The sequence below is a fragment of the Dendropsophus ebraccatus genome, chromosome 2, assembly GCF_027789765.1.
Source record: "Dendropsophus ebraccatus isolate aDenEbr1 chromosome 2, aDenEbr1.pat, whole genome shotgun sequence".
Taxonomy (NCBI): domain Eukaryota; kingdom Metazoa; phylum Chordata; class Amphibia; order Anura; family Hylidae; genus Dendropsophus; species Dendropsophus ebraccatus.
The window spans coordinates 2129332-2157329 of NC_091455.1; the positions used below are offsets into that span (position 1 = coordinate 2129332).

Genomic DNA, 27998 nt, shown 5'->3' on the forward strand with positions numbered 1-27998 from the left:
AGGCGCACTCTCACTGACCCCCCGAGGCTGCAGGTAACAGGCGCACTCTCACTGACCCCCCGAGGCCGCAGGTAACCGGCGCACTCTCACTGACACCCTAAACCGCAGGTAACAGGCGCACTCTCACTGACCCTTCCGAGGCTGCAGGTAACAGGCGCACTCTCACTGACCCTTGAGACTGCAGGTAGCAGGCGCACTCACTGACCCCCGAGACCGCAGGAAAAAGGTGCACTCTCACTGACCCCCGAGGCCGCACTCACACTGACCCCCCCGAGGCCGCAGGTAACAGGCACACTCTCATTGACCCCCCCCCCCGGGCTGCAGGTAACAGGCGCACTCTCATTCTACACCCGAGACCTCAGGTAACAGGCGCACTCTCACTGACCCCCGAGGCTGCAGGTAACAGGCGCACTCTCATTCTACCCCCGAGACCTCAGGTAACAGGTGCACTCTCTCTGCCCCCCCTCCCGGGCTGCAGGTAACAGGCGCACTCTCACTGACCCCCCGAGACCGCAGGTAAGAGGCGCACTCTCACTGACCCCCCGAGACCGCAGGTAACAGGCGCACTCTCACTGCCCACCCCCCCCCCCGGGCTGCAGGTAACAGGTGCACTCTCACTGACCCCCGAGGCCGCAGGTAACAGGCGCACTCTCACTGACCCCCCGAGGCCGCAGGTAAGAGGCACACTCTCACTGCCCACCCCCCCCCCCCCGGGCTGCAGGTAACAGGTGCACTCTCACTGACCCCCGAGGCCGCAGGTAACAGGCGCACTCTCATTGACCTCTCCCCCCGAGACCGCAGGTAATAGGCGCACTCTCACTAACCCCCGAGGCCGCAGGTAACAGGTGCACTCTCACTGACCCCTGAGGCCGCACTCTCACCGACCCCCCCGAGACCGCGGGTAACGGGCGCACTCTCACTGACCCCCGAGACCGCAGGTAACAGGTGCACTCTCACTGACCCCTGAGGCCGCACTCTCACCGACCCCCCCGAGACCGCGGGTAACAGGCGCACTCTCACTGACCCCCGAGACCGCAGGTAACAGGCGCACTCTCACTGACCCCCCGAGGCCGCACTCTCAGTGACCCCCGAGACCCAGGGCTGGGACAAAGAGTAGGCAGGGGTAGGCGATGGCCTAGGGCGCCAAACAGCAGGGGGCGCCAACAGGCCGAACCCGGAAGCAGCACACAGGAGTTGATTACATCAGCCCCTGCCGGGAGATACACAGGTCTGTGTGAGTCTTCAGATGCTGCTGTACATAGGAGGGGGGAGGGGCGGCCTCCTGCTGAGGACACTGCTGCTGCTGTACATAGGAGGGGGGAGGGGCGGCCTCCTGCTGAGGACACTGCTGCTGCTGTACATAGGAGGGGGGAGGGGCGGCCTCCTGCTGAGGACACTGCTGCTGTACATAGGAGGGGGGAGGGGCGGCCTCCTGCTGAGGACACTGCTGCTGTACATAGGAGGGGGGAGGGGCGGCCTCCTGCTGAGGACACTGCTGCTGCTGTACATAGGAGGGGGAGGGGCGGCCTCCTGCTGAGGACACTGCTGCTGTACATAGGAGGGGGGAGGGGCGGCCTCCTGCTGAGGACACTGCTGCTGCTGTACATAGGAGGGGGGAGGGGCGGCCTCCTGCTGAGGACACTGCTGCTGCTGTACATAGGAGGGGGGAGGGGCGGCCTCCTGCTGAGGACACTGCTGCTGCTGTACATAGGAGGGGGGAGGGGCGGCCTCCTGCTGAGGACACTGCTGCTGCTGTACATAGGAGGGGGGAGGGGCGGCCTCCTGCTGAGGACACTGCTGCTGCTGTACATAGGAGGGGGAGGGGCGGCCTCCTGCTGAGGACACTGCTGCTGCTGTACATAGGAGGGGGGAGGGGCGGCCTCCTGCTGAGGACACTGCTGCTGCTGTACATAGGAGGGGGGAGGGGCGGCCTCCTGCTGAGGACACTGCTGCTGCTGTACATAGGAGGGGGGAGGGGCGGCCTCCTGCTGAGGACACTGCTGCTGCTGTACATAGGAGGGGGGAGGGGCGGCCTCCTGCTGAGGACACTGCTGCTGCTGTACATAGGAGGGGGGAGGGGCGGCCTCCTGCTGAGGACACTGCTGCTGCTGTACATAGGAGGGGGAGGGGCGGCCTCCTGCTGAGGACACTGCTGCTGCTGTACATAGGAGGGGGGAGGGGCGGCCTCCTGCTGAGGACACTGCTGCTGCTGTACATAGGAGGGGGGAGGGGCGGCCTCCTGCTGAGGACACTGCTGCTGCTGTACATAGGAGGGGGGAGGGGCGGCCTCCTGCTGAGGACACTGCTGCTGCTGTACATAGGAGGGGGGAGGGGCGGCCTCCTGCTGAGGACACTGCTGCTGCTGTACATAGGAGGGGGGAGGGGCGGCCTCCTGCTGAGGACACTGCTGCTGTACATAGGAGGGGGGAGGGGCGGCCTCCTGCTGAGGACACTGCTGCTGCTGTACATAGGAGGGGGGAGGGGCGGCCTCCTGCTGAGGACACTGCTGCTGCTGTACATAGGAGGGGGGAGGGGCGGCCTCCTGCTGAGGACACTGCTGCTGCTGTACATAGGAGGGGGGAGGGGCGGCCTCCTGCTGAGGACACTGCTGCTGCTGTACATAGGAGGGGGAGGGGCGGCCTCCTGCTGAGGACACTGCTGCTGCTGTACATAGGAGGGGGGAGGGGCGGCCTCCTGCTGAGGACACTGCTGCTGCTGTACATAGGAGGGGGGAGGGGCGGCCTCCTGCTGAGGACACTGCTGCTGCTGTACATAGGAGGGGGGAGGGGCGGCCTCCTGCTGAGGACACTGCTGCTGCTGTACATAGGAGGGGGGAGGCATACCTCCCAACTTTGGCTGAGAGGAAAGAGGGACATGGACACGCCCCTAACCCCACCCAAAGACACGCCCCTAACCCTAAGACACGCCCCTAACCCTAAGACACGCCCCCAATCCCCAAGACACGCCCCTACCCTCCCATATCACGTCTTCCACTGTAGTGCCACATTGGTTTTCTTGCAGAAATAAATGGTTTGACCAGGATGGTAAGTATAGCACTTTAACTTATATCTCTTTTACTTCTGAGCTAACTCTTGGCTTTGGCTCATTTCCTCTGCAAAAAAAATCTTTTTAATTTCTGAAGACTTTAGCTGGCAATAAGTGATAAAACTTAGAATATAACATATTGTGGATTACATCCCTACACAGAATGGAGAGATATATACACACTCATACAGGAGGATAATAAGTATATAATACACTGCTGTATACCTACACAGAATAGGGAGATATACTGTATACACACTCATACAGGAGGATAATAAGTATATAATACACTGCTGTATACCTACACAGAATGGGGAGATATATACACACTCATACAGGAGGATAATAAGTATATAATACACTGCTGTATACCTGCACAGAATGGGGAAATATATACACACTCATACAGGGGGATAATAAGTATATAATACACTGCTGTATACCTGCACAGAATGGGGAGATATATACACACTCATACAGGAGGATAATAAGTATATAATACACTGCTGCCTACATAGCATGGAGAGATATATACTCACTCATACAGGAGGATAATAAGTATATAATACACTGCTGTATACCTACACAGAATGGAGAGATATATACACATTCATACTGGAGGAGGATAATAAGTATATAATACACCGCTGTATACCTACACAGAATGGGGAGATATATACACACTCATACAGGAGGATAATAAGTATATAATACACCGCTGTATACCTACACAGAATGGGGAGATATATACACACTCATACAGGAGGATAATAAGTATATAATACACTGCTGCCTACATAGCATGGAGAGATATATATTCACTCAGGAGGAAGATAAGTATATAATACACTGCTGATCACCAGGGCTGTATTTACAGCTTGGGCTGCACTAGGTCTCAATACGCCCGTTGTGAAGACCCATTTGAACACGCCAATTATCGCTATTAGCAAAAGATCTAAATATCACCAACATATATGACTAAATAATGCCACCATGCAATGACTTACAGTGACTGTACCACCAGGCCCAGGCTGAAGCGCTGGAGGCGGGCCGACCTACCCTTAGGGTACTATTACACCAACAGATCTGACCACAGATTATCTGCCAAAGATTTGAAGCCAAACCCAGGAGTGGATTTGAAAAGAGGAGAAATCCAGTCTTTCTTTTATGACCTAATCTCTGTTTATTGTCTGTTTCTGGCTTTGGCTTCAAATCTTTGGCAGATAATCTGTCATCAGATCTGTTGGTGTAATAGTACCCTAGTGGGAAGAAACCCCAGCCCCTCCATGACGTGACTGCATTAGAATCAATGGAACCCTATCATAGAGGGGCGGGGGGGTTTCCCCCCACTAAGGGTGGGTCGGCCGCCTCCAGTGCTTCAGCCTGGGCCTGGTGGTACAGTCACTTTAATGCCGCTACTGTAGACTAACTGCATAGCATGATAACTAAAGTACCTCTAGTAATTGCCAAGTTGCATTATATAAGCAAGAAAAAAAAATTCCTGTAGTGCTTCTCTAACTCCCCACTTTTGGCCATAAGTACCAAGGCCTATTTTTCAAATCTTTGTGAAACTTAAAGTGTACTGATGGTCTTTCTCTGGTGGCAGGATATCCTGTACATGCGCCCAGCGGAGATGGAATACTTCCGGCAGTGTCGTTGCATACAGTGCAATTGATGGTATTGTTGGACCTTCACAGGTACTGTAGCATGGTGGCAGCATTTTGACAGCGTATCCTGCCACCAGTGAAAGATGATCGTTACACTTTAAGGCTATGTTCATATGCTGTACAAACAACAACCGTTCAGCTTGAATGGCCGTTGTTTAACACAACCTACGGCTGGAGTTATTGAACACGTTCATTACTTCTGACCATAGTTAGCGTTAAACAACAGTTGTTCACGTGGAACGGCCGTTGTTTGTACAGCGTATGGACATATATGTGGTCACCAGTAGCTGCGCAATCATGGCAACATTGTACATCTATTGGTGACCACATAGGGACATGGATTAAACTACATACATGGACCAGAATTGTGGGGAAACAGTATTAAAGGTGATATCCTCTCTTTTAGGAGTGATTCTCTATTATCAGGAGGGATTCTCTATTATCAGGAGGGATTCTCTATTATCAGGAGGGATTCTCTATTATCAGGAGTGATTCTCTATTATCAGGAGTGATTCTCTATTATCAGGAGGGATTCTCTATTATCAGGAGGGATTCTCTATTATCAGGAGGGATTCTCTATTATCAGGAGGGATTCTCTATTATCAGGAGGGATTCTCTATTATCAGGAGGGATTCTCTATCATCAGGAGGGATTCTCTATCATCAGGAGTGATTCTCTATCATCAGGAGTGATTCTCTATCATCTCTCTGTACCCTCTGGACTGCCAGGATGAGTTTTAGCTACTATGTAGAGTTAAGTTGTGGCTCTGCCTCCTCAGCCTCATGCAGCAGCCTGCTGGGAGTAGTAGTATTAGAAGTCATCTGATTACTCCCCCTAGAGAAGGGGCTTTCCTTATAGTGACTTTAGGGGACATCAGACAACACACAGATAATGAGCACTTCTTCCACAGTCCCTCCAGGTCACTGTCTGCGGTCCAGGCTGGTCAGGCAGAGAAGCCTCATTCATCACACTTAACTCCTTCCCTCCTGGCAGTGCCTGGTAGCGTCAGCAGCTGGCTGACAGACATGATAGCAGACAGCTAACCTCAGTGCACAGCAGGGAAGGGGTTAAGTCACTCCCATCCTCCCCTCCCCCCTTCTCTGCTGAGTCCGTACAGTGCTCTGGGTGCTCAGCACGGAAGGTGGGGGATGTGCTGACTCCAAAGGTAACTTAACCCCTTCCCTGTAAACTGCCTCCTGCTCGGCCTCATTAACACCCCCCATCCCCTTATACCGGGCCGTGCAGCAGCAGTGCTCCTCTCCCAGCAGCTGCTCCTCTTCTCCCTCCTTCGCGGTCTTCTGGTGGGCGGGAGCAGGGAGTAGTTCCCCAGCCGGCTGATACACTCCTGAGGCCGGGAACAGACTCATCAGAGGGAGTTTGTATCTCCCGCACTCTTGTGGCCGGAGGCAGAATGCAGCTTCCGGTCTCAGGAGCCAGCCAATCACAGCCCCGCATCTGCCAGCGCTCACCAGGAGCACAAGTAGTTAAAGGGCCAGCTGTGTTTTGGGAAGTGGGACACTTGGGGCCCGTTCCGGGACGGCGGGACGTGACCCCGAAATCGGGACTGTCCCGCCGAAAACGGGACGGTTGGGAGGTATGGGGAGGGGCGGCCTCCTGCTGAGGACACTGCTGCTGCTGTACATAGGAGGGGGGAGGGGCGGCCTCCTGCTGAGGACACTGCTGCTGCTGTACATAGGAGGGGGGAGGGGCGGCCTCCTGCTGAGGACACTGCTGCTGCTGTACATAGGAGGGGGAGGGGCGGCCTCCTGCTGAGGACACTGCTGCTGCTGTACATAGGAGGGGGAGGGGCGGCCTCCTGCTGAGGACACTGCTGCTGCTGTACATAGGAGGGGGGAGGGGCGGCCTCCTGCTGAGGACACTGCTGCTGCTGTACATAGGAGGGGGAGGGGCGGCCTCCTGCTGAGGACACTGCTGCTGCTGTACATAGGAGGGGGGAGGGGCGGCCTCCTGCTGAGGACACTGCTGCTGCTGTACATAGGAGGGGGGAGGGGCGGCCTCCTGCTGAGGACACTGCTGCTGCTGTACATAGGAGGGGGAGGGGCGGCCTCCTGCTGAGGACACTGCTGCTGCTGTACATAGGAGGGGGGAGGGGCGGCCTCCTGCTGAGGACACTGCTGCTGCTGTACATAGGAGGGGGGAGGGGCGGCCTCCTGCTGAGGACACTGCTGCTGCTGTACATAGGAGGGGGGAGGGGCGGCCTCCTGCTGAGGACACTGCTGCTGCTGTACATAGGAGGGGGGAGGGGCGGCCTCCTGCTGAGGACACTGCTGCTGCTGTACATAGGAGGGGGGAGGGGCGGCCTCCTGCTGAGGACACTGCTGCTGCTGTACATAGGAGGGGGGAGGGGCGGCCTCCTGCTGAGGACACTGCTGCTGCTGTACATAGGAGGGGGGAGGGGCGGCCTCCTGCTGAGGACACTGCTGCTGCTGTACATAGGAGGGGGGAGGGGCGGCCTCCTGCTGAGGACACTGCTGCTGCTGTACATAGGAGGGGGGAGGGGCGGCCTCCTGCTGAGGACACTGCTGCTGCTGTACATAGGAGGGGGGAGGGGCGGCCTCCTGCTGAGGACACTGCTGCTGCTGTACATAGGAGGGGGGAGGGGCGGCCTCCTGCTGAGGACACTGCTGCTGCTGTACATAGGAGGGGGGAGGGGCGGCCTCCTGCTGAGGACACTGCTGCTGCTGTACATAGGAGGGGGGAGGGGCGGCCTCCTGCTGAGGACACTGCTGCTGCTGTACATAGGAGGGGGGAGGGGCGGCCTCCTGCTGAGGACACTGCTGCTGCTGTACATAGGAGGGGGAGGGGCGGCCTCCTGCTGAGGACACTGCTGCTGCTGTACATAGGAGGGGGGAGGGGCGGCCTCCTGCTGAGGACACTGCTGCTGCTGTACATAGGAGGGGGGAGGGGCGGCCTCCTGCTGAGGACACTGCTGCTGCTGTACATAGGAGGGGGGAGGGGCGGCCTCCTGCTGAGGACACTGCTGCTGCTGTACATAGGAGGGGGGAGGGGCGGCCTCCTGCTGAGGACACTGCTGCTGCTGTACATAGGAGGGGGGAGGGGCGGCCTCCTGCTGAGGACACTGCTGCTGCTGTACATAGGAGGGGGGAGGGGCGGCCTCCTGCTGAGGACACTGCTGCTGCTGTACATAGGAGGGGGAGGGGCGGCCTCCTGCTGAGGACACTGCTGCTGCTGTACATAGGAGGGGGGAGGGGCGGCCTCCTGCTGAGGACACTGCTGCTGCTGTACATAGGAGGGGGGAGGGGCGGCCTCCTGCTGAGGACACTGCTGCTGTACATAGGAGGGGGGAGGGGCGGCCTCCTGCTGAGGACACTGCTGCTGCTGTACATAGGAGGGGGGAGGGGCGGCCTCCTGCTGAGGACACTGCTGCTGTACATAGGAGGGGGGAGGGGCGGCCTCCTGCTGAGGACACTGCTGCTGCTGTACATAGGAGGGGGGAGGGGCGGCCTCCTGCTGAGGACACTGCTGCTGCTGTACATAGGAGGGGGGAGGGGCGGCCTCCTGCTGAGGACACTGCTGCTGCTGTACATAGGAGGGGGGAGGGGCGGCATTACTCATCCCCTGCTGCACATCCGCCTGCCTGTGGGAGCTGCTCAGCTGTCGGGCCAGAGAGGAGGAGGTGAAGAATGGCGGCCTGCAGACACAGCACATGGGGACCAGGAAGTGTCTGCAGCTCTGTCTGTCCTGGGCCTCTCATCTGCAGCTTTGTCTGTCCTGGGCCTCTCATCTGCAGCTCTGTCTGTCCTGGGCCTCTCATCTGCAGCTCTGTCTGTCTTGGGCCTCTCATCTGCATTGTTGTCTTCATCACCAGCAGACCCCTCCATGACAGTCCCAGAATGGGAAGAAGGTGCAAGCGCCACACACCTAGATGGGAGGTAGCTGGTGTGTGTGTGTATATATATATATTGTACATAAATGTGTGTATATACATAAGTGTGTGCCTGTATACATGTATATATACTGCCTCTCTGTATACATGTATGTGTGCCTGTGTGTGTATATATACTGTACATAAAAGTGTATGTATATGCATAAATGTATGCGCATACATAAGTGTGTATACATAAATGTGTGTCTGTGTGTATATACATAAACATGTCTGTATACAGTATGTAGTTTTTTGTCTATGTATATTACTGGAAGGTATGTATAAGCTCAGGTTCACACTGCATTTTGTGTTCATGTTTCACAGTTTGAATAGAAAAGCGTAGGTGACTATGCTAGTGTATATACAGTAATATAGGTGACTATGCTAGTGTATATACAGTAATATAGGTGACTATGCTAGTGTATATACAGTAATATAGGTGACTATGCTAGTGTATATACAGTAATATAGGTGACTATGCTAGTGTATATACAGTAATATAGGTGACTATGCTATTGTATATACAGTAATATAGGTGACTATGCTATTGTATATACAGTAATATAGGTGACTATGCTAGTGTATATACTGTAATATAGGTGACTATGCTAGTGTATATACAGTAATATAGGTGACTATGCTAGTGTATATACTGTAATATAGGTGACTATGCTATTGTATATACAGTAATATAGGTGACTATGCTTTTGTATATACAGTAATATAGGTGACTATGCTAGTGTATATACTGTAATATAGGTGACTATGCTATTGTATATACAGTAATATAGGTGACTATGCTATTGTATATACAGTAATATAGGTGACTATGCTATTGTATATACACTTTATATACAATAGCATAGTCACCTATGTTACTGTATATACCAGGGGTACTCAACAACTTTTAGTGTAGGTCACTTACCGGGGTCTATAGTCAGGTGAAGGTCCGAGCTGAACATCAGTAGGAAACGTGTTTTGTTACTTTTCACAAACGCTCAACTATTTACATACAGAATTGCTGCTTATTAGTGGGAAAACTGGCATTTTTCTCTCTCACCAGCCCTTTGATATTAGGTACAAAGGGGGTGACTGCTCTGTTAGTATATAGCTCCCCTGTTGCCCCTGTTGCTCCCCCCAGTAGTGTATAGTCCCCCTGTTGCTCCCCCAGTAGTGTATAGCCCCCCTGTGCGCTCTCCCCCAGTATTGTATAGCCCCCCTGTGCGCTCTTCCCCAGTAGTATATAGCCCCCCTGTGCTCCCGCCCCCTGCGAGCTCCCCCCAGTAGTATATAGCCCCCCTGTGAGCTCCCCCCAGTAGTATATAGCCCCCCTGTGAGCTCTCCCCCAGTAGTATATAGCCCCCCATGTGCTCTACCCTTGTTGTATATAGTCCCCTGTGAGCTCCCCCCAGTAGTATATAGTCCCCTGTGAGCTCCCCCCAGTAGTATATAGCCCCCCCCTGTGCTCTCCCCCTGCAGTATATAGCCCCCTGTGAGCTCCCCCCAGTAGTATATAGCCCCCCTGTGAGCTCCCACCAGTAATATATCGCCCCCCTGTGCTCTCCCCCTGTAGTATATAGCCCCCCTGTGAGCTCCCCCCGGTAGTATATAGCCCCCCTGTGCTCTCCCCCTGTAGTATATAGCCCCCATGTGAGCTCCCCCCAGTAGTATATAGCCCTCTGTGCTCTCCCCTTTTAGTATATAGCCCCCTGTGAGCTTCCCCCAGTAGTATATAGCCCCCCTGTGCTCTCCCCCTGTAGTATATAGCCACCCCGTGCGCTCTCCCCCCGTAGAATATAGCCTCCTGTGAGCTCCTACCAGTAGTATGTAGCCCCCCTGTAGTGTATATAGCCCTCTGTGAGCTCCGGCCAGTAGTATATAGCCCCCGTGCTCTCCCCCTGTAGTATATAGCCCCTGTGCTCTCCCCCTGTAGTATATAGCTCCCTGTGAGGTCCCCGCAGTAGTATATAGCCCCCCTGTGCTCTCCCCCTGTAGTATATAGCCCCCCTGTGCTCTCCCCCTGTAGTATATAGCCCCCTGTGAGCTCCCCCCAGTAGTATATAGCCCCCTGTGAGCTCCCCCCAGTAGTATATAGCCCCTGTGAGCTCCCCCCAGTAGTATATAGCCCCCCTGTGAGGTCCCCCCTGTAGTATATAGCCCCCTTTGTGCGCTCTCCCCTTATAGATGGCCCCCAGTCAAAAAAAAAAAAACAACCACAACTCACCTAGCACCTCGTTCCCCGCTGCGGCTGTCTTCTTCTCATCTCCTGGTCCGGCCCCCGGCTGATACGCGCTCTCTAGGGATGTCCCGGGGATTCCCCAGCAGAGTGCGCACCAGTCACCTCAGTGTACGCCGCCGGCCTGCACTTCCGGGAAGTTCAGGCCGGCAGCGTACACTGAGGTCTGTGGTGCGCGCTCTGCTAGGTAATCCCCGCAACATCCCCAGAGAGCGCGTATCAGCCGGGGGCCGGACCGGCACTGCCCCCAGCCCCACAGGCGTACTGACATCTAAGGACAGTACGCCTATGGGGCGGGAGGCAGTGCGGTGGGGAGCGGGACCTCCTAACTTCCCCGGGACGGACCGGATCCGGGGCGGTTAGGAGGTCTGACCAGGGATCCGGTTAGCTGTCCGCCAGTTGAGGACCCCTGGTATATACAATAGCAGTCACGTATATTACTGTATATACAATAGCATAGTCACTTATTATTGTAGATACAATAGCATAGTCCCCTATATTACTGTATATACAATAGCATAGTCCCCTATATTACTGTATATACAATAGCATAGTCACCTATATTACTGTATATACAATAGCATAGTCACCTATATTACTGTATATACAATAGCATAGTCACCTATATTACTGTATATACAATAACAGTCACCTATATTACTGTATATACAATAGCATAGTTACCTAATATAGGTGACTGTGCTACTATTGTATATACAGTAATAAGTGACTATGCTAGTGTATATACAGTAATATAGGTGACTGTTATTGTATATACAGTAATATAGGTGACTGTTATTGTATATACAGTAATATAGGTGACTATGCTATTGTATATACAGTAATATAGGTGACTATGCTCTTGTATATAGAGTAACACCTTGGTATTCGAAACACATTTCCCTCTGAAGTTTTGTTCGGTACCGGAACATTGCTTTCAGAAAATCGGAGGGAGAACTGTCAGGTTGTATTAAGGTGTTCAGACACCAAGGTTACAGCTTCTGGATACCCACTGCAAATACTACTGTATGTATTGGGGCTCATAATATAGAGTGGGGGCACTTTCAGGGCATTATACTGTCTGTGGCGCACCAATTCTGATAACACTGGGATCGGGGGGGGGGGGGGGGGGGGCGCCATTTGCCTTCTCTGCCTAGGGCACCAAAACTTCTTGTCCCGGCCCTGCCGAGACCGCAGGTAACAGGCGCACTCTCACTGACCCCCGAGACCGCAGGTAACAGGCGCACTCTCACTGACCCCCGAGACCGCAGGTAACAGGCGCACTCTCACTGACCCCCGAGACCGCAGGTAACAGGCGCACTCTCACTGACCCCCGAGACCGCAGGTAACAGGCGCACTCTCACTGACCCCCGAGACCGCAGGTAACAGGCGCACTCTCACTGACCCCCGAGACCGCAGGTAACAGGCGCACTCTCACTGACCCCCCCCCCCCCCCCCCCCGAGGCTGCAGGTAACAGGCGCACTCTCACTGACCCCCGAGACTGTAGGTAACAGGCGCACTCTCACTGACCCCCGAGACCGCAGGTAACAGGCGCACTCTCACTGACCCCCGAGACCGCAGGTAACAGGCGCACTCTCACTGACCCCCGAGACCGCAGGTAACAGGCGCACTCTCACTGACCCCCGAGACCGCAGGTAACAGGCGCACTCTCACTGACCCCCGAGACCGCAGGTAACAGGCGCACTCTCACTGACCCCCCCCCCCCCCCCCCCCCCGAGGCTGCAGGTAACAGGCGCACTCTCACTGACCCCCGAGACTGTAGGTAACAGGCGCACTCTCACTGACCCCCCCCCCCCCGAGGCTGCAGGTAACAGGCGCACTCTCACTGACCCCCGAGACTGTAGGTAACAGGCGCACTCTCACTCTGTCATGGTTCCTGCTCGGCTGTGAGGTAATAATAAGATGTGAGGCTCCAGTAGTTGCATTGGTGTCTAGTCTAGTTTAACCCCTTCAGATCCATCACAGTTTAGTTTACACGCTGTTTGCCCCTTCAGATCCTGGACCATTTTATTTTTTCGAACTGTATGTAGAACAATTCTTTTTTTTTTAACAATATTTTTTTATTGATTTTCTATAAAATTATAACTGTAAAACAATAGAAAGTTAATGACTTGAGTAGTTTTACCAATATAAGAAGTAATTATATTCAGTAACATGTCATATTGGTCTTAAATTTAACAAAAAGCACGAACAAGAGAAATGAGAAAACAAGCAAATAATTGGTCTCCCCACTCATTCGGATTATCATATGTGAGAGTGTAATGAGAAAGGTCAGCTATCTGTTCCATAGAGTTCCAAGGAAGCTTACTGATAGTACTTATAATAACATTAGAACCTATTTAGCCATGTATTCCATTTAGCCCGATATTTATGCGTGGTATTAGTAGCAGCAGAGATTTTGTATATCTGCCATCCATTGGAATTCAAAGTATCTATCATTTCTTTAGTAGATGGAATTCTGGTAGAGGTCCAGTTGGAAGCAATCTTGGTCCTCGCAATAGTAATTGTTTGTAGGACAATGTCTAGGTATAGAGCTAGCATCTATATTCAATAGAACCAGGGACGGTGACATTATGATAGGATAAGAACATAAAGTGGACAGGAATTTGCCTATGCACAGCCATAACGTTGGGGCATTCCCACCAATATGGAGATATCACCCTACCCCTGGGCATCTCCAACATTTGTCAGATAGATCTGAAAATTTGGATAATGTAGACGGGATCAGGGTTAGTGGAATAGGGCCTTAAGCCACAAGCAGCGTGCAACCTGCAGTGTGAACAACTACAGACAAAAAAACAAAAGATACAACAGCAACCCACAGGTGCAAGGGCTTACCGTATATACTCCTCCCATCTTACACACGGTCAACACCTGCTCTGTAGATATTAAAAATTAAAATATAACGTGGTGACATGGTACACTCTGTATGATCAAATAGTTTGCTAAGATCCTCAGTTTTCTAAAAAAAAATAATTATATTTTAATTTTTAATATCTACAGAGCAGGTGTTTACCGTGTGTACACTGGGTGGAGTATATACGGTAAGCCCTTGCACCTGTGGGGTGCTGTTGCACCTTTTGTTTTTAGTCTGGCTCGGGGGTATAGTCTGGCTCGGGGGTATAGTCTGGCTCGGGGGTATAGTCTGGCTCGGGGGTACAGAATGGCCTGTTACACTGGGTATAGTCTGGTTTGGGGGTATAGTCTGGCTCGGGGGTATAGTCTGGCTCTGGGGTATAGTCTGGCTCGGGGGTATAGTATGGCTCGGGGGTATAGTCTGGCCTGTTACACTGGGTATAGTCTGGCCTGTTACACTGGGTATAGTCTGGCTTGGGGGTATAGTATGGCTCTGGGGTACAGAATGGCTCGGGGGTATAGTCTGGCCTGTTACACTAGGTATAGTCTGGCTCGGTGGTATAGTATGGCTCGGTGGTATAGTATGGCTCGGGGGTATAGTCTGGCTCGGGGGTATAGTCTGGCCTGTTACACTGGGTATAGTCTGGCTTGGGGGTACAGAATGGCTCGGGGGTATAGTCTGGCCTGTTACACTGGGTATAGTCTGGCCAGGGGGTATAGTCTGGCCTGTTACACTGGGTATAGTCTGGCCTGTTACACTGGGTATAGTCTGGCCTGTTACACTGGGTATAGTCTGGCTCGGGGGTATAATCTGGCCTGTTACACTGGGTATAGTCTGGCTCGGGGGTATAGTCTGGCCTGTTACACTGGGTATAGTCTGGCTTGGGGTATAGTCTGGCCCGGGGGTATAGTCTGGCCTGTTACACTGGGTATAGTCTGGCTCGGGGGTATAGTCTGGTCTGTTACACTGGGTATAGTCTGGCTCGGGGGTATAGTCTGGCCTGTTACACTGGGTATAGTCTGGCTTGGGGTATAGTCTGGCCCGGGGGTATAGTCTGGCCTGTTACACTGGGTATAGTCTGGCTCGGGGGTATAGTCTGGTCTGTTACACTGGGTATAGTCTGGCTTGGGGGTATAGTCTGGCTTGGGGGTATAGTCTGGCCTGTTACACTGGGTATAGTCTGGCTCGGGGGTATAGTCTGGTCTGTTACACTGGGTATAGTCTGGCTTGGGGGTATAGTCTGGCTTGGGGGTATAGTCTGGCCTGTTACACTGGGTATAGTCTGGCTCGGGGGTATAGTCTGGCTCGGGGGTATAGTATGGCTCGGGGGTATAGTATGGCTCGGGGGTATAGTCTGGCCTGTTACACTGGGTATAGTCTGGCTCGGGGGTATAGTCTGGCCTGTTACACTGGGTATAGTCTGGCTTGGGGGTATAGTATGGCCTGGGGGTACAGAATGGCTCGGGGGTATAGTCTGGCCTGTTACACTGGGTATAGTCTGGCTTGGGGGTATAGTATGGCTCTGGGGTACAGAATGGCTCGGGGGTATAGTATGGCTCGGGGGTATAGTCTGGTCTGTTACACTAGGTATAGTCTGGCTCGGTGGTATAGTATGGCTCGGTGGTATAGTATGGCTCGGGGGTATAGTCTGGCTCGGGGGTATAGTCTGGCCTGTTACACTGGGTATAGTCTGGCTTGGGGGTACAGAATGGCTCGGGGGTATAGTCTGGCCTGTTACACTGGGTATAGTCTGGCCAGGGGGTATAGTCTGGCCTGTTACACTGGGTATAGTCTGGCCTGTTACACTGGGTATAGTCTGGCCTGTTACACTGGGTATAGTCTGGCTCGGGGGTATAATCTGGCCTGTTACACTGGGTATAGTCTGGCTCGGGGGTATAGTCTGGCCTGTTACACTGGGTATAGTCTGGCTTGGGGTATAGTCTGGCCCGGGGGTATAGTCTGGCCTGTTACACTGGGTATAGTCTGGCTCGGGGGTATAGTCTGGTCTGTTACACTGGGTATAGTCTGGCTTGGGGGTATAGTCTGGCTTGGGGGTATAGTCTGGCCTGTTACACTGGGTATAGTCTGGCTCGGGGGTATAGTCTGGTTTGGGGGTATAGTATGGCTCGGGGGTATAGTATGGCTCGGGGGTATAGTCTGGCCTGTTACACTGGGTATAGTCTGGCTCGGGGGTATAGTCTGGCCTGTTACACTGGGTATAGTCTGGCTTGGGGGTATAGTATGGCCTGGGGGTATAGTCTGGCCTGTTACACTGGGTATAGTCTGGCTTGGGGGTATAGTATGGCTCTGGGGTACAGAATGGCTCGGGGGTATAGTATGGCTCGGGGGTATAGTATGGCCTGTTACACTGGGTATAGTCTGGCTCGGGGGTACAGAATGGCTCGGGGGTATAGTCTGGCTTGGGGGTATAGTATGGCTTGGGGGTATAGTCTGGCCTGTTACACTGGGTATAGTCTGGCTTGGGGGTATAGTATGGCCTGGGGGTATAGTCTGGCCTGTTACACTGGGTATAGTCTGGCTTGGGGGTATAGTATGGCTCGGGGGTATAGTATGGCTCGGGGGTATAGTATGGCCTGTTACACTGGGTATAGTCTGGCTTGGGGGTACAGAATGGCTCGGGGGTATAGTCTGGCCTGTTACACTGGGTATAGTCTGCCTCGGGGGTATAGTATGGCTCGGGGGTATAGTCTGGCTCGGCGGTATAGTCTGGCCTGTTACACTGGGTATAGTCTGGCTTGGGGGTACAGAATGGCTCGGGGGTATAGTCTGGCCTGTTACACTGGGTATAGTCTGGCTCGGGAGTATAGTCTGGCCTGTTATACAGGGTATAGTCTGGCTCGGGGGTATAGTCTGGCTCGGGGGTACAGAATGGCTCGGGGGTATAGTCTGGCCTGTTACACTGGGTATAGTCTGGCCCGGGGGTACAGAATGGCTCAGGGGTATAGTCTGGTCTGTTACACTGGGTATAGTCTGGCTTGGGGGTATAGTATGGCTCTGGGGTACAGAATGGCTCGGGGGTATAGTCTGGCCTGTTACACTAGGTATAGTCTGGCTCGGGGGTATAGTCTGGCCCGGGGGTATAGTCTGGCCTGTTACACTGGGTATAGTCTGGCCCGGGGGTACAGAATGGCTCAGGGGTATAGTCTGGTCTGTTACACTGGGTATAGTCTGGCCCGGGGGTACAGAATGGCTCTGGGGTACAGAATGGCTCGGGGGAATAGTGTGGCCTGTTACACTAGGTATAGTCTGGCTCGGGGGTAAAGTATGGCCTGTTACACTGGGTATAGTCTGGCCTGTTACACTGGGTATAGTCTGGCTCGGGGGTATAGTCTGGCCCAGGGGTATAGTCTGGCCTGTTACACTGGGTATAGTCTGGCTCGGGGGTATAGTCTGGCCCGGGGGTATAGTCTGGCCTGTTACACTAGGTATAGTCTGGCTCGGGGGTATAGTCTGGCCTGTTACACTGGGTATAGTCTGGCCTGTTACACTGGGTATAGTCTGGCCCAGGGGTATAGTCTGGCCTGTTACACTGGGTATAGTCTGGCCAGGGGGTATAGTCTGGCCTGTTACACTGGGTATAGTCTGGCCCAGGGGTATAGTCTGGCCTGTTACACTGGATATAGTCTGGCCAGGGGGTATAGTCTGGCCTGTTACACTGGGTATAGTCTGGCTCGGGGGTATAGTCTGGCCTGTTAAACTGGGTATAGTCTGGCTCGGGGGTATAGTCTGGCTCGGGGGTATAGTCTGGCTCGGGGGTATAGTCTGGCTCGGGGGTATAGTCTGGCTCGGGGGTACAGAATGGCTCGGGGGTATAGTCTGGCCTGTTATACTGGGTATAGTCTGGCTCGGGGGTATAGTATGGCTCGGGGGTATAGTATGGCTCGGGGGTATAGTATGGCTCGGGGGTATAGTCTGGCCTGTTACACTGGGTATAGTCTGGCTCGGGGGTATAGTATGGCTCGGGGGTATAGTCTGGCCTGTTACACTGGGTATATTCTGGCTCGGGGGAATAGTCTGGCCTATTATACTGGGTATAGTCTGGCCTGTTACACTAGGTATAGTCTGGCTCGAGGGTATAGTCTGGCTCGGGGGTATAGTCTGGCTCGGGGGTATAGTCTGGCCTGTTACACTGGGTATAGTCTGGCTTGGGGGTATAGTATGGCCTGGGGGTATAGTCTGGCCTGTTACACTGGGTATAGTCTGGCTCGGGGGTATAGTCTGGCTCGGGGGTATAGTCTGGCCTGTTACACTAGGTATAGTCTGGCTCGGGGGTATAGTCTGCTTGGGGGTACAGAATGGCTCGGGGGTATAGTCTGGCCTGTTACACTGGGTATAGTCTGGCTCGGGGGTATAGTATGGCCTGTTACACTGGGTATAGTCTGGCCTGTTACACTGGGTATAGTCTGGCTCGGGGGTATAGTCTGGCCTGTTACACTGGGTATAGTCTGGCCAGGGGGTATAGTCTGGCCTGTTACACTGGGTATAGTCTGGCTCGGGGGTATAGTCTGGCCTGTTACACTGGGTATAGTCTGGCCTGTTACACTGGGTATAGTCTGGCCTGTTACACTGGGTATAGTCTGGCCTGTTACACTGGGTATAGTCTGGCCAGGGGGTATAGTCTGGCCTGTTACACTGGGTATAGTCTGGCCAGGGGGTATAGTCTGGCCTGTTACACTGGGTATAGTCTGGCCAGGGGGTATAGTCTGGCCTGTTACACTGGGTATAGTCTGGCTCGGGGGTATAGTCTGGCCTGTTACACTGGGTATAGTCTGGCCTGTTACACTGGGTATAGTCTGGCTCGGGGGTATAGTCTGGCCAGGGGGTATAGTCTGGCCTGTTACACTGGGTATAGTCTGGCTCGGGGGTATAGTCTGGCCTGTTACACTGGGTATAGTCTGGCCTGTTACACTGGGTATAGTCTGGCCTGTTACACTGGGTATAGTCTGGCTCGGGGGTATAGTCTGGCCTGTTACACTGGGTATAGTCTGGCTCGGGGGTATAGTCTGGCCTGTTACACTGGGTATAGTCTGGCTCGGGGGTATAGTCTGGCCTGTTACACTGGGTATAGTCTGGCTCGGGGGTATAGTCTGGCCTGTTACACTGGGTATAGTCTGGCCTGTTACACTGGGTATAGTCTGGCCTGTTACACTGGGTATAGTCTGGCTCGGGGGTATAGTCTGGCCTGTTACACTGGGTATAGTCTGGCTCGGGGGTATAGTCTGGCCTGTTACACTGGGTATAGTCTGGCCTGTTACACTGGGTATAGTCTGGCTCGGGGGTATAGTCTGGCCTGTTACACTGGGTATAGTCTGGCCTGTTACACTGGGTATAGTCTGGCCTGTTACACTGGGTATAGTCTGGCCTGTTACACTGGGTATAGTCTGGCTCGGGGGTATAGTCTGGCCTGTTACACTGGGTATAGTCTGGCTCGGGGGTATAGTCTGGCCTGTTACACTGGGTATAGTCTGGCCAGGGGGTATAGTCTGGCCTGTTACACTGGGTATAGTCTGGCTCGGGGGTATAGTCTGGCCTGTTACACTGGGTATAGTCTGGCCTGTTACACTGGGTATAGTCTGGCCTGTTACACTGGGTATAGTCTGGCTCGGGGGTATAGTCTGGCCTGTTACACTGGGTATAGTCTGGCCTGTTACACTGGGTATAGTCTGGCCTGTTACACTGGGTATAGTCTGGCTCGGGGGTATAGTCTGGCCTGTTACACTGGGTATAGTCTGGCCTGTTACACTGGGTATAGTCTGGCTCGGGGGTATAGTCTGGCTCGGGGGTATAGTCTGGCTCGGGGGTATAGTATGGCCTGTTACACTGGGTATAGTCTGGCTCGGGGGTATAGTCTGGCCTGTTACACTGGGTATAGTCTGGCTCGGGGGTATAGTCTGGCCTGTTACACTGGGTATAGTCTGGCTCGGGGGTATAGTCTGGCTCGGGGGTATAGTCTGGCCTGTTACACTGGGTATAGTCTGGCTCGGGGGTATAGTCTGGCTCGGGGGTATAGTCTGGCCTGTTACACTGGGTATAGTCTGGCTCGGGGGTATAGTCTGGCTCGGGGTATAGTCTGGCCCGGGGGTATAGTCTGGCTCGGGGTATAGTCTGGCCCGGGGGTATAGTCTGGCCTGTTACACTGGGTATAGTCTGGCTCGGGGGTATAGTCTGGCCTGTTACACCAGGGGCCGAGGGTTGAACAGCACTCTGGGATAATAGCCGGCTCAGATTCATTATGGTCTCTCCATAAATCTCCCACTTTCCATCCTGGAAGATCCTTATCGCTCCTCGTCCTTGTCTCACAAATGTCATTGAACAAATTGTTCCGACTGGCAGCCGGGGGGAGTGTGTGTGTGTGTAAGGGGGGTCCGCGGAGAAGGATCAGAGACAGATGTGTAAGAGGAAGAACAGGAGAAGAGGGGGGGGGGAGATCAGAGACGGATGTGTAAGAGGAAGAACAGGAGAAGTGGGGGGGGGGGGGAGATCAGAGACAGATGTGTAAGAGGAAGAACAGGAGAAGTGTGGGGGGGGGGTCAGAGACGGATGTGTAAGAGGAAGAACAGGAGAAGTGTGGGGGGGGGGGTCAGAGACGGATGTGTAAGAGGAAGAACAGGAGAAGTGGGGGGGGGGGAGATCAGAGACGGATGTGTAAGAGGAAGAACAGGAAAAGTGTGGGGTGGGGGGAGATCCGAGACTGATGTGTAAGAGGAAGAACAGGAGAAGTGTTTGGGGGGGGGATAAGAGACGGATGTGTAAGAGGAAGAACAGGAGAAGTGGGGGGGGGGAGATCAGAGACGGATGTGTAAGAGGAAGAACAGGAAAAGTGGGGGGGGGGGGAGATCAGAGACAGATGTGTAAGAGGAAGAACAGGAGAAGTGTGGGGGGGGGTCAGAGACGGATGTGTAAGAGGAAGAACAGGAGAAGTGTTTGGGGGGGGGATAAGAGACGGATGTGTAAGAGTAAGAACAGGAGAAGTGTGGGGGGGGAAATCAGAGACGGATGTGTAAGAGGAAGAACAGGAGAAGTGTGGGGGGGGAGATCAGAGACGGATGTGTAAGAGGAAGAACAGGAGAAGATGGGGGGGGGGATCAGAGACGGATGTGTAAGAGGAAGAACAGGAGAAGTGGGGGGGGGAGATCAGAGACGGATGTGTAAGAGGAAGAACAGGAGAAGATGGGGGGGGATCAGAGACGGATGTGTAAGAGGAAGAACAGGAGAAGTGGGGAGGGAAATCAGAGACGGATGTGTAAGAGGAAGAACAGGAGAAGTGTGGGGGGGGTCAGAGACGGATGTGTAAGAGGAAGAACAGGAGAAGTGGGGGGGGTCAAAGACGGATGTGTAAGAGGAAGAACAGGAGAAGTGGGGAGGGAGATCAGAGACGGATGTGTAAGAGGAAGAACAGGAGAAGTGTGGGGGGGTGGGAGATCAGAGATGGATGTGTAAGAGGAAGAATAGGAGAAGTGGGGGGGGGGAGATCAGAGACGGATGTGTAAGAGGAAGTACAGGAGAAGTGGGGGGGGATCAGAGACGGATGTGTATGAAGAACAGGAGAAGTGTGGGGGGGGGATCAGAGACGGATAAGTAAGAAGAAGAACAGAAGTGTGTAAGGGGGGAGATCAGAGACGGATGTGCAAGAGGAAGAACAGGAGAAGTGGGGGGGGGGGTCAGAGACGGATGTGTAAGAGGAAGAACAGGAGAAGTGTTTGTGTGGGGGGGGTCAGAGACGGATGTGTAAGAGGAAGAACAGGAGAAGTGGGGGGGGGGGTCAGAGACGGATGTGTAAGAGGAAGAACAGGAGAAGTGTGGGGGGGGGGGAATCAGAGACGGATGTGTAAGAGGAAGAACAGGAGAAGTGGGGGGGGGGAATCAGAGACGGATGTGTAAGAGGAAGAACAGGAGAAGTGTGTGTGTGGGGGGGGTCAGAGACGGATGTGTAAGAGGAAGAACAGGAGAAGTGGGGGGGGGAATCAGAGACGGATGTGTAAGAGGAAGAACAGGAGAAGTGTGGGGGGGGTCAGAGACGGATGTGTAAGAGGAAGAACAGGAGAAGTGTGGGGGGGGTCAGAGACGGATTTGTAAGAGGAAGAACAGGAGAAGTGGGGGGGGGGGTCAGAGACGGATGTGTAAGAGGAAGAACAGGAGAAGTGTGGGGGGGTGGGAGATCAGAGATGGATGTGTAAGAGGAAGAACAGGAGAAGTGGGGGGGGGGGAGATCAGAGATGGATGTGTAAGAGGAAGAACAGGAGAAGTGTGGGGGGGGGGGTCAGAGACGGATGTGTAAGAGGAAGAACAGGAGGTGAGAAGAAGAAAGAATTCTCATTGGTGTGCAGACCCATGTGATACATAAACAAAACAATAACCCCTTCATTCTTACAGCGGTGCAATATCTGAATATACATACTTGTGACAACAACATCTTGTGGTAAAACTCTGCTACTGTTACATCACCACTTACACTTAAAAGTACAGGCGTTTGTGAATGGTGTAACCAATAGCAACACCCGTGGTGGGACACCACAATGGCACCAGTCAGGGTGCATATGGACAGATGCATCAAGTGTTCCAGATTTTATTTAAACGGGCTGATTGGTTCCCTTTAAGTTACTATAAGAGAGGACAAGTCAGGGATCATCATAACCCATGCCGTGGACAAGAGAAACATAATGCAGGACAGTATCCCCACAAAGAAAAGAAACTGATCCGGATAGAGCAAAGTTGCTAGAAGCCTATGCACTCTATCTTGCAGCGCGGGTGTCATCAGAGAACTCTGACCACTCTGCTCATCCTAGGTAACAAGGCCTGGGGCTTGTGTCGCCATCTAGGACAGGTCACTCGACACTCGTGGGCAATGGATGGTGCAAAGACTAAAGAGTCAAAACACGGCACGAGTATTCTCTCTACTTTCAAGTATTCTTTTATTTCTACCTCTGAAGCTCTGGCAGAGCACAGTACTACATTGGGTTGGGACTCTCTCGCCATCCTCCTCTCTGCTCTTCTGATCCTTTTCTATTTCTCAGCACGCAGCCCAGTCAGCACGGCTGTCTCACTCCTACTCTGTGCAGATCTGTTCCCGCCTAAAGTATAAAGTAATTTATCAAGACGAAAGTGTATTGTATTCTCCTGTATCAAGTATCTTCACAGTAAACAAGATTGTATTTATTGTAAGGGGACTCTGTGATTCTTCACTAAGCACCGACACAGCAATCACTTCCTTGGGCCATCTCCCCTTTCTGTGGGTGGCAGTGCCAATAGTCCAGGTAGGTCACTACTCCACTCCGGACCACCGTGACATTTGCCCAAGGGACCCCATAGCAGCCCGGCAGGTTACTGACCACTGGGGAAAAAGATATAACCGGCCCACTCACTATAAATGCAGGTGCCCGCATACCTGTGTGTCCAACCGCCACTGGCGTCACAACAAATTACCACCGGGCAGAGCTATACCTCGGCCAACCACTACTGCAGTGAGTCACGCTTTTCCAGCTAACGTGTGACCGTCCGTGTGTCACAGCTCACCGGCGGGGCGGTCACCACACTTTCTCCTTCTCTTGTTCTCTCTCCTTCCCTCACCTTCTCTTTTACCTTCTCTCCTTTTCTTTCTTTTTTCTCTCTCCATTTCTTTCCGTCTTTTTTCCTCCTTCACCCATCCTACAGGAGGAGAGAAAACACACATAGGCCTGAGCCTGCTCCCATCCTACAGGAGGAGAGAACACACACATAGGCCTGAGCCTAAGCCTGCTCCCATCCTACAGGAGGAGAGAACACACACATAGGCCTGAGCCTGCTCCCATCCTACAGGAGGAGAGAACACACACATAGGCCTGAGCCTGCTCCTATCCTACACGAGGAGAGAACACACACATAGGCCTGAGCCTGCTCCTATCCTACACGAGGAGAGAACACACACATAGGCCTGAGCCTGCTCCCATCCTACAGGAGGAGAGAACACACACATAGGCCTGAGCCTGCTCCTATCCTACACGAGGAGAGAACACACACATAGGCCTGAGCCTGCTCCTATCCTACACGAGGAGAGAACACACACATAGGCCTGAGCCTGCTCCCATCCTACAGGAGGAGAGAACACACACATAGGCCTGAGCCTGCTCCTATCCTACACGAGGAGAGAACACACACATAGGCCTGAGCCTGCTCCTATCCTACAGGAGGAGAGAACACACACATAGGCCTGAGCCTGCTCCTATCCTACAGGAGGAGAGAACACACACATAGGCCTGAGCCTGAGCCTGCTCCCATCCTACAGGAGGAGAGAACACACACATAGGCCTGAGCCTGCTCCTATCCTACAGGAGGAGAGAACACACACATAGGCCTGAGCCTGCTCCCATCCTACAGGAGGAGAGAACACACACATAGGCCTGAGCCTGGTCCCATCCTACAGGAGGAGAGAACACACACATAGGCCTGAGCCTGCTCCCATCCTACAGGAGAGAACACACACATAGGCCTGAGCCTGCTCCCATCCTACAGGAGGAGAGAACACACACATAGGCCTCAGCCTGCTCCCATCTTACAGGAGGAGAGAAAACACACATAGGCCTGAGCCTGCTCCCATCCAACAGGAGGAGAGAACACACACATAGGCCTGAGCCTGCTCCCATCCTACAGGAGGAGAGAAAACACACATAGGCCTGAGCCTGCTCCTATCCTACAGGAGGAGAGAACACACACATAGGCCTGAGCCTGCTCCCATCCTACAGGAGGAGAGAAAACACACATAGGCCTGAGCCTGAGCCTGCTCCTATCCTACAGGAGGAGAGAAGACACACATAGGCCTGAGCCTGCTCCTATCCTACACGAGGAGAGAACACACACATAGGCCTGAGCCTAAGCCTGCTCCCATCCTACAGGAGGAGAGAACACACACATAGGCCTGAGCCTGCTCCTATCCTACACGAGGAGAGAACACACACACATAGGCCTGAGCCTAAGCCTGCTCCCATCCTACAGGAGGAGAGAACACACACATAGGCCTGAGCCTGCTCCCATCCTACAGGAGGAGAGAAAACACACATAGGCCTGAGCCTAAGCCTGCTCCCATCCTACAGGAGGAGAGAACACACACATAGGCCTGAGCCTGATCCCATCCTACAGGAGGAGAGAAAACACACATAGGCCTGAGCCTGCTCCTATCCTACAGGAGGAGAGAACACACACATAGGCCTGAGCCTGCTCCTATCCTACACGGGGAGAGAACACACACATAGGCCTGAGCCTGCTCCTATCCTACAGGAGGAGAGAACACACACATAGGCCTGAGCCTGCTCCCATCCTACAGGAGGAGAGAAGACACACATAGGCCTGAGCCTGCTCCTATCCTACAGGAGGAGAGAACACACATAGGCCTGAGCCTGAGCCTGCTCCCATCCTACAGGAGGAGAGAAAACACACATAGGCCTGAGCCTGCTCCCATCCTACAGGAGGAGAGAACACACACATAGGCCTGAGCCTGCTCCTATCCTACACGAGGAGAGAACACACACATAGGCCTGAGCCTGCTCCTATCCTACACGAGGAGAGAACACACACATAGGCCTGAGCCTGCTCCTATCCTACAGGAGGAGAGAACACACACATAGGCCTGAGCCTGAGCCTGCTCCCATCCTACAGGAGGAGAGAACACACACATAGGCCTGAGCCTGCTCCTATCCTACAGGAGGAGAGAACACACACATAGGCCTGAGCCTGCTCCCATCCTACAGGAGGAGAGAACACACACATAGGCCTCAGCCTGCTCCCATCTTACAGGAGGAGAGAAAACACACACAGGCCTGAGCCTGCTCCCATCCAACAGGAGGAGAGAACACACACATAGGCCTGAGCCTGCTCCCATCCTACAGGAGGAGAGAAAACACACATAGTCCTGAGCCTGAGCCTGCTCCTATCCTACAGGAGGAGAGAAGACACACATAGGCCTGAGCCTGCTCCTATCCTACACGAGGAGAGAACACACACATAGGCCTGAGCCTAAGCCTGCTCCCATCCTACAGGAGGAGAGAACACACACATAGGCCTGAGCCTGCCCCTATCCTACACGAGGAGAGAACACACACACATAGGCCTGAGCCTAAGCCTGCTCCCATCCTACAGGAGGAGAGAACACACACATAGGCCTGAGCCTGCTCCCATCCTACAGGAGGAGAGAAAACACACATAGGCCTGAGCCTAAGCCTGCTCCCATCCTACAGGAGGAGAGAACACACACATAGGCCTGAGCCTGATCCCATCCTACAGGAGGAGAGAAAACACACATAGGCCTGAGCCTGCTCCTATCCTACAGGAGGAGAGAACACACACATAGGCCTGAGCCTGCTCCCATCCTACAGGAGGAGAGAAAAACACACATAGGCCTGAGCCTGAGCCTGCTCCTATCCTACAGGAGGAGAGAAGACACACATAGGCCTGAGCCTGCTCCTATCCTACACGAGGAGAGAACACACACATAGGCCTGAGCCTAAGCCTGCTCCCATCCTACAGGAGGAGAGAACACACACATAGGCCTGAGCCTGCTCCTATCCTACACGAGGAGAGAACACACACACATAGGCCTGAGCCTAAGCCTGCTCCCATCCTACAGGAGGAGAGAACACACACATAGGCCTGAGCCTGCTCCCATCCTACAGGAGGAGAGAAAACACACATAGGCCTGAGCCTGATCCCATCCTACAGGAGGAGAGAAAACACACATAGGCCTGAGCCTGCTCCTATCCTACAGGAGGAGAGAACACACACATAGGCCTGAGCCTGCTCCTATCCTACACGGGGAGAGAACACACACATAGGCCTGAGCCTGCTCCTATCCTACAGGAGGAGAGAACACACACATAGGCCTGAGCCTGCTCCCATCCTACAGGAGGAGAGAAGACACACATAGGCCTGAGCCTGCTCCTATCCTACAGGAGGAGAGAACACACACATAGGCCTGAGCCTAAGCCTGCTCCCATCCTACAGGAGGAGAGAAGACACACATAGGCCTGAGCCTGCTCCTATCCTACACGAGGAGAGAACACACACATAGGCCTGAGCCCTGAGCCTGCTCCCATCCTACAGGAGGAGAGAGAACACACACATAGCCTGAGCCTGCTCCCATCCTACAGGAGGAGAGAACACACACATAGGCCTGAGCCTGCTCCCATCCTACAGGAGGAGAGAACACACACATAGGCCTGAGCCTGCTCCCATCCTACAGGAGGAGAGAAAACACACATAGGCCTGAGCCTGCTCCTATCCTACAGGAGGAGAGAACACACACATAGGCCTGAGCCTGCTCCCATCCTACAGGAGGAGAGAAGACACACATAGGCCTGAGCCTGCTCCTATCCTACACGAGGAGAGAACACACACATAGGCCTGAGCCTAAGCCTGCTCCCATCCTACAGGAGGAGAGAAGACACACATAGGCCTGAGCCTGCTCCTATCCTACACGAGGAGAGAACACACACATAGGCCTGAGCCTAAGCCTGCTCCCATCCTACAGGAGGAGAGAAGACACACATAGGCCTGAGCCTGCTCCTATCCTACAGGAGGAGAGAACACACACATAGGCCTGAGCCTGCTCCCATCCTACAGGAGGAGAGAAAACACACATAGGCCTGAGCCTGCTCCTATCCTACAGGAGGAGAGAACACACACATAGGCCTGAGCCTGAGCCTGCTCCCATCCTACAGGAGGAGAGAACACACACATAGGCCTGAGCCTGCTCCCATCCTACAGGAGGAGAGAAAACACACATAGGCCTGAGCCTGCTCCCATCCTACACGAGGAGAGAACACACACACATAGGCCTGAGCCTGCTCCCATCCTACAGGAGAGAACACACACACATAGGCCTGAGCCTGAGCCTGCTCCCATCCTACAGGAGGAGAGAACACACACATAGGCCTGAGCCTGCTCCCATCCTACAGGAGAGAACACACACATAGGCCTGAGCCTGCTCCCATCCTACAGGAGGAGAGAACACATACATAGGCCTGACCTTCTCCTATCCTACACGAGGATGAGAACACACACATAGGCCTGAGCCTGAGCCCTGCTCCATCCTACAGGAGGCGAGAAACACACACATAGGCCTGAGCCTGCTCCATCCTACAGGAGAGAGAACACACACATAGGCCTGAGCTGCTCCCATCCTACAGGAGGAGAGAAAACACACATAGGCCTGAGCCTGCTCCTATCCTACATGAGGAGAGAACACACACATAGCTGAGCCTAAGCCTGCTCCCATC

The 27998-nt window shown here is 53.7% G+C and overlaps 1 protein-coding gene across 1 annotated transcript in view; it reads left to right on the forward strand.

Annotated features, from left to right (window-relative positions):
• The first annotated feature begins 6123 nt into the window (after positions 1–6123).
• The window catches only part of LOC138782893 (cytochrome P450 11B, mitochondrial-like), a 145707-nt gene continuing 123832 nt past the window's right edge, over positions 6124–27998 (forward strand). The window contains exon 1 of the mRNA XM_069956835.1: positions 6124–6306. Coding sequence (XP_069812936.1) covers positions 6124–6306 — 183 coding nt within the window. The remainder of the gene's footprint in view (positions 6307–27998) is intronic.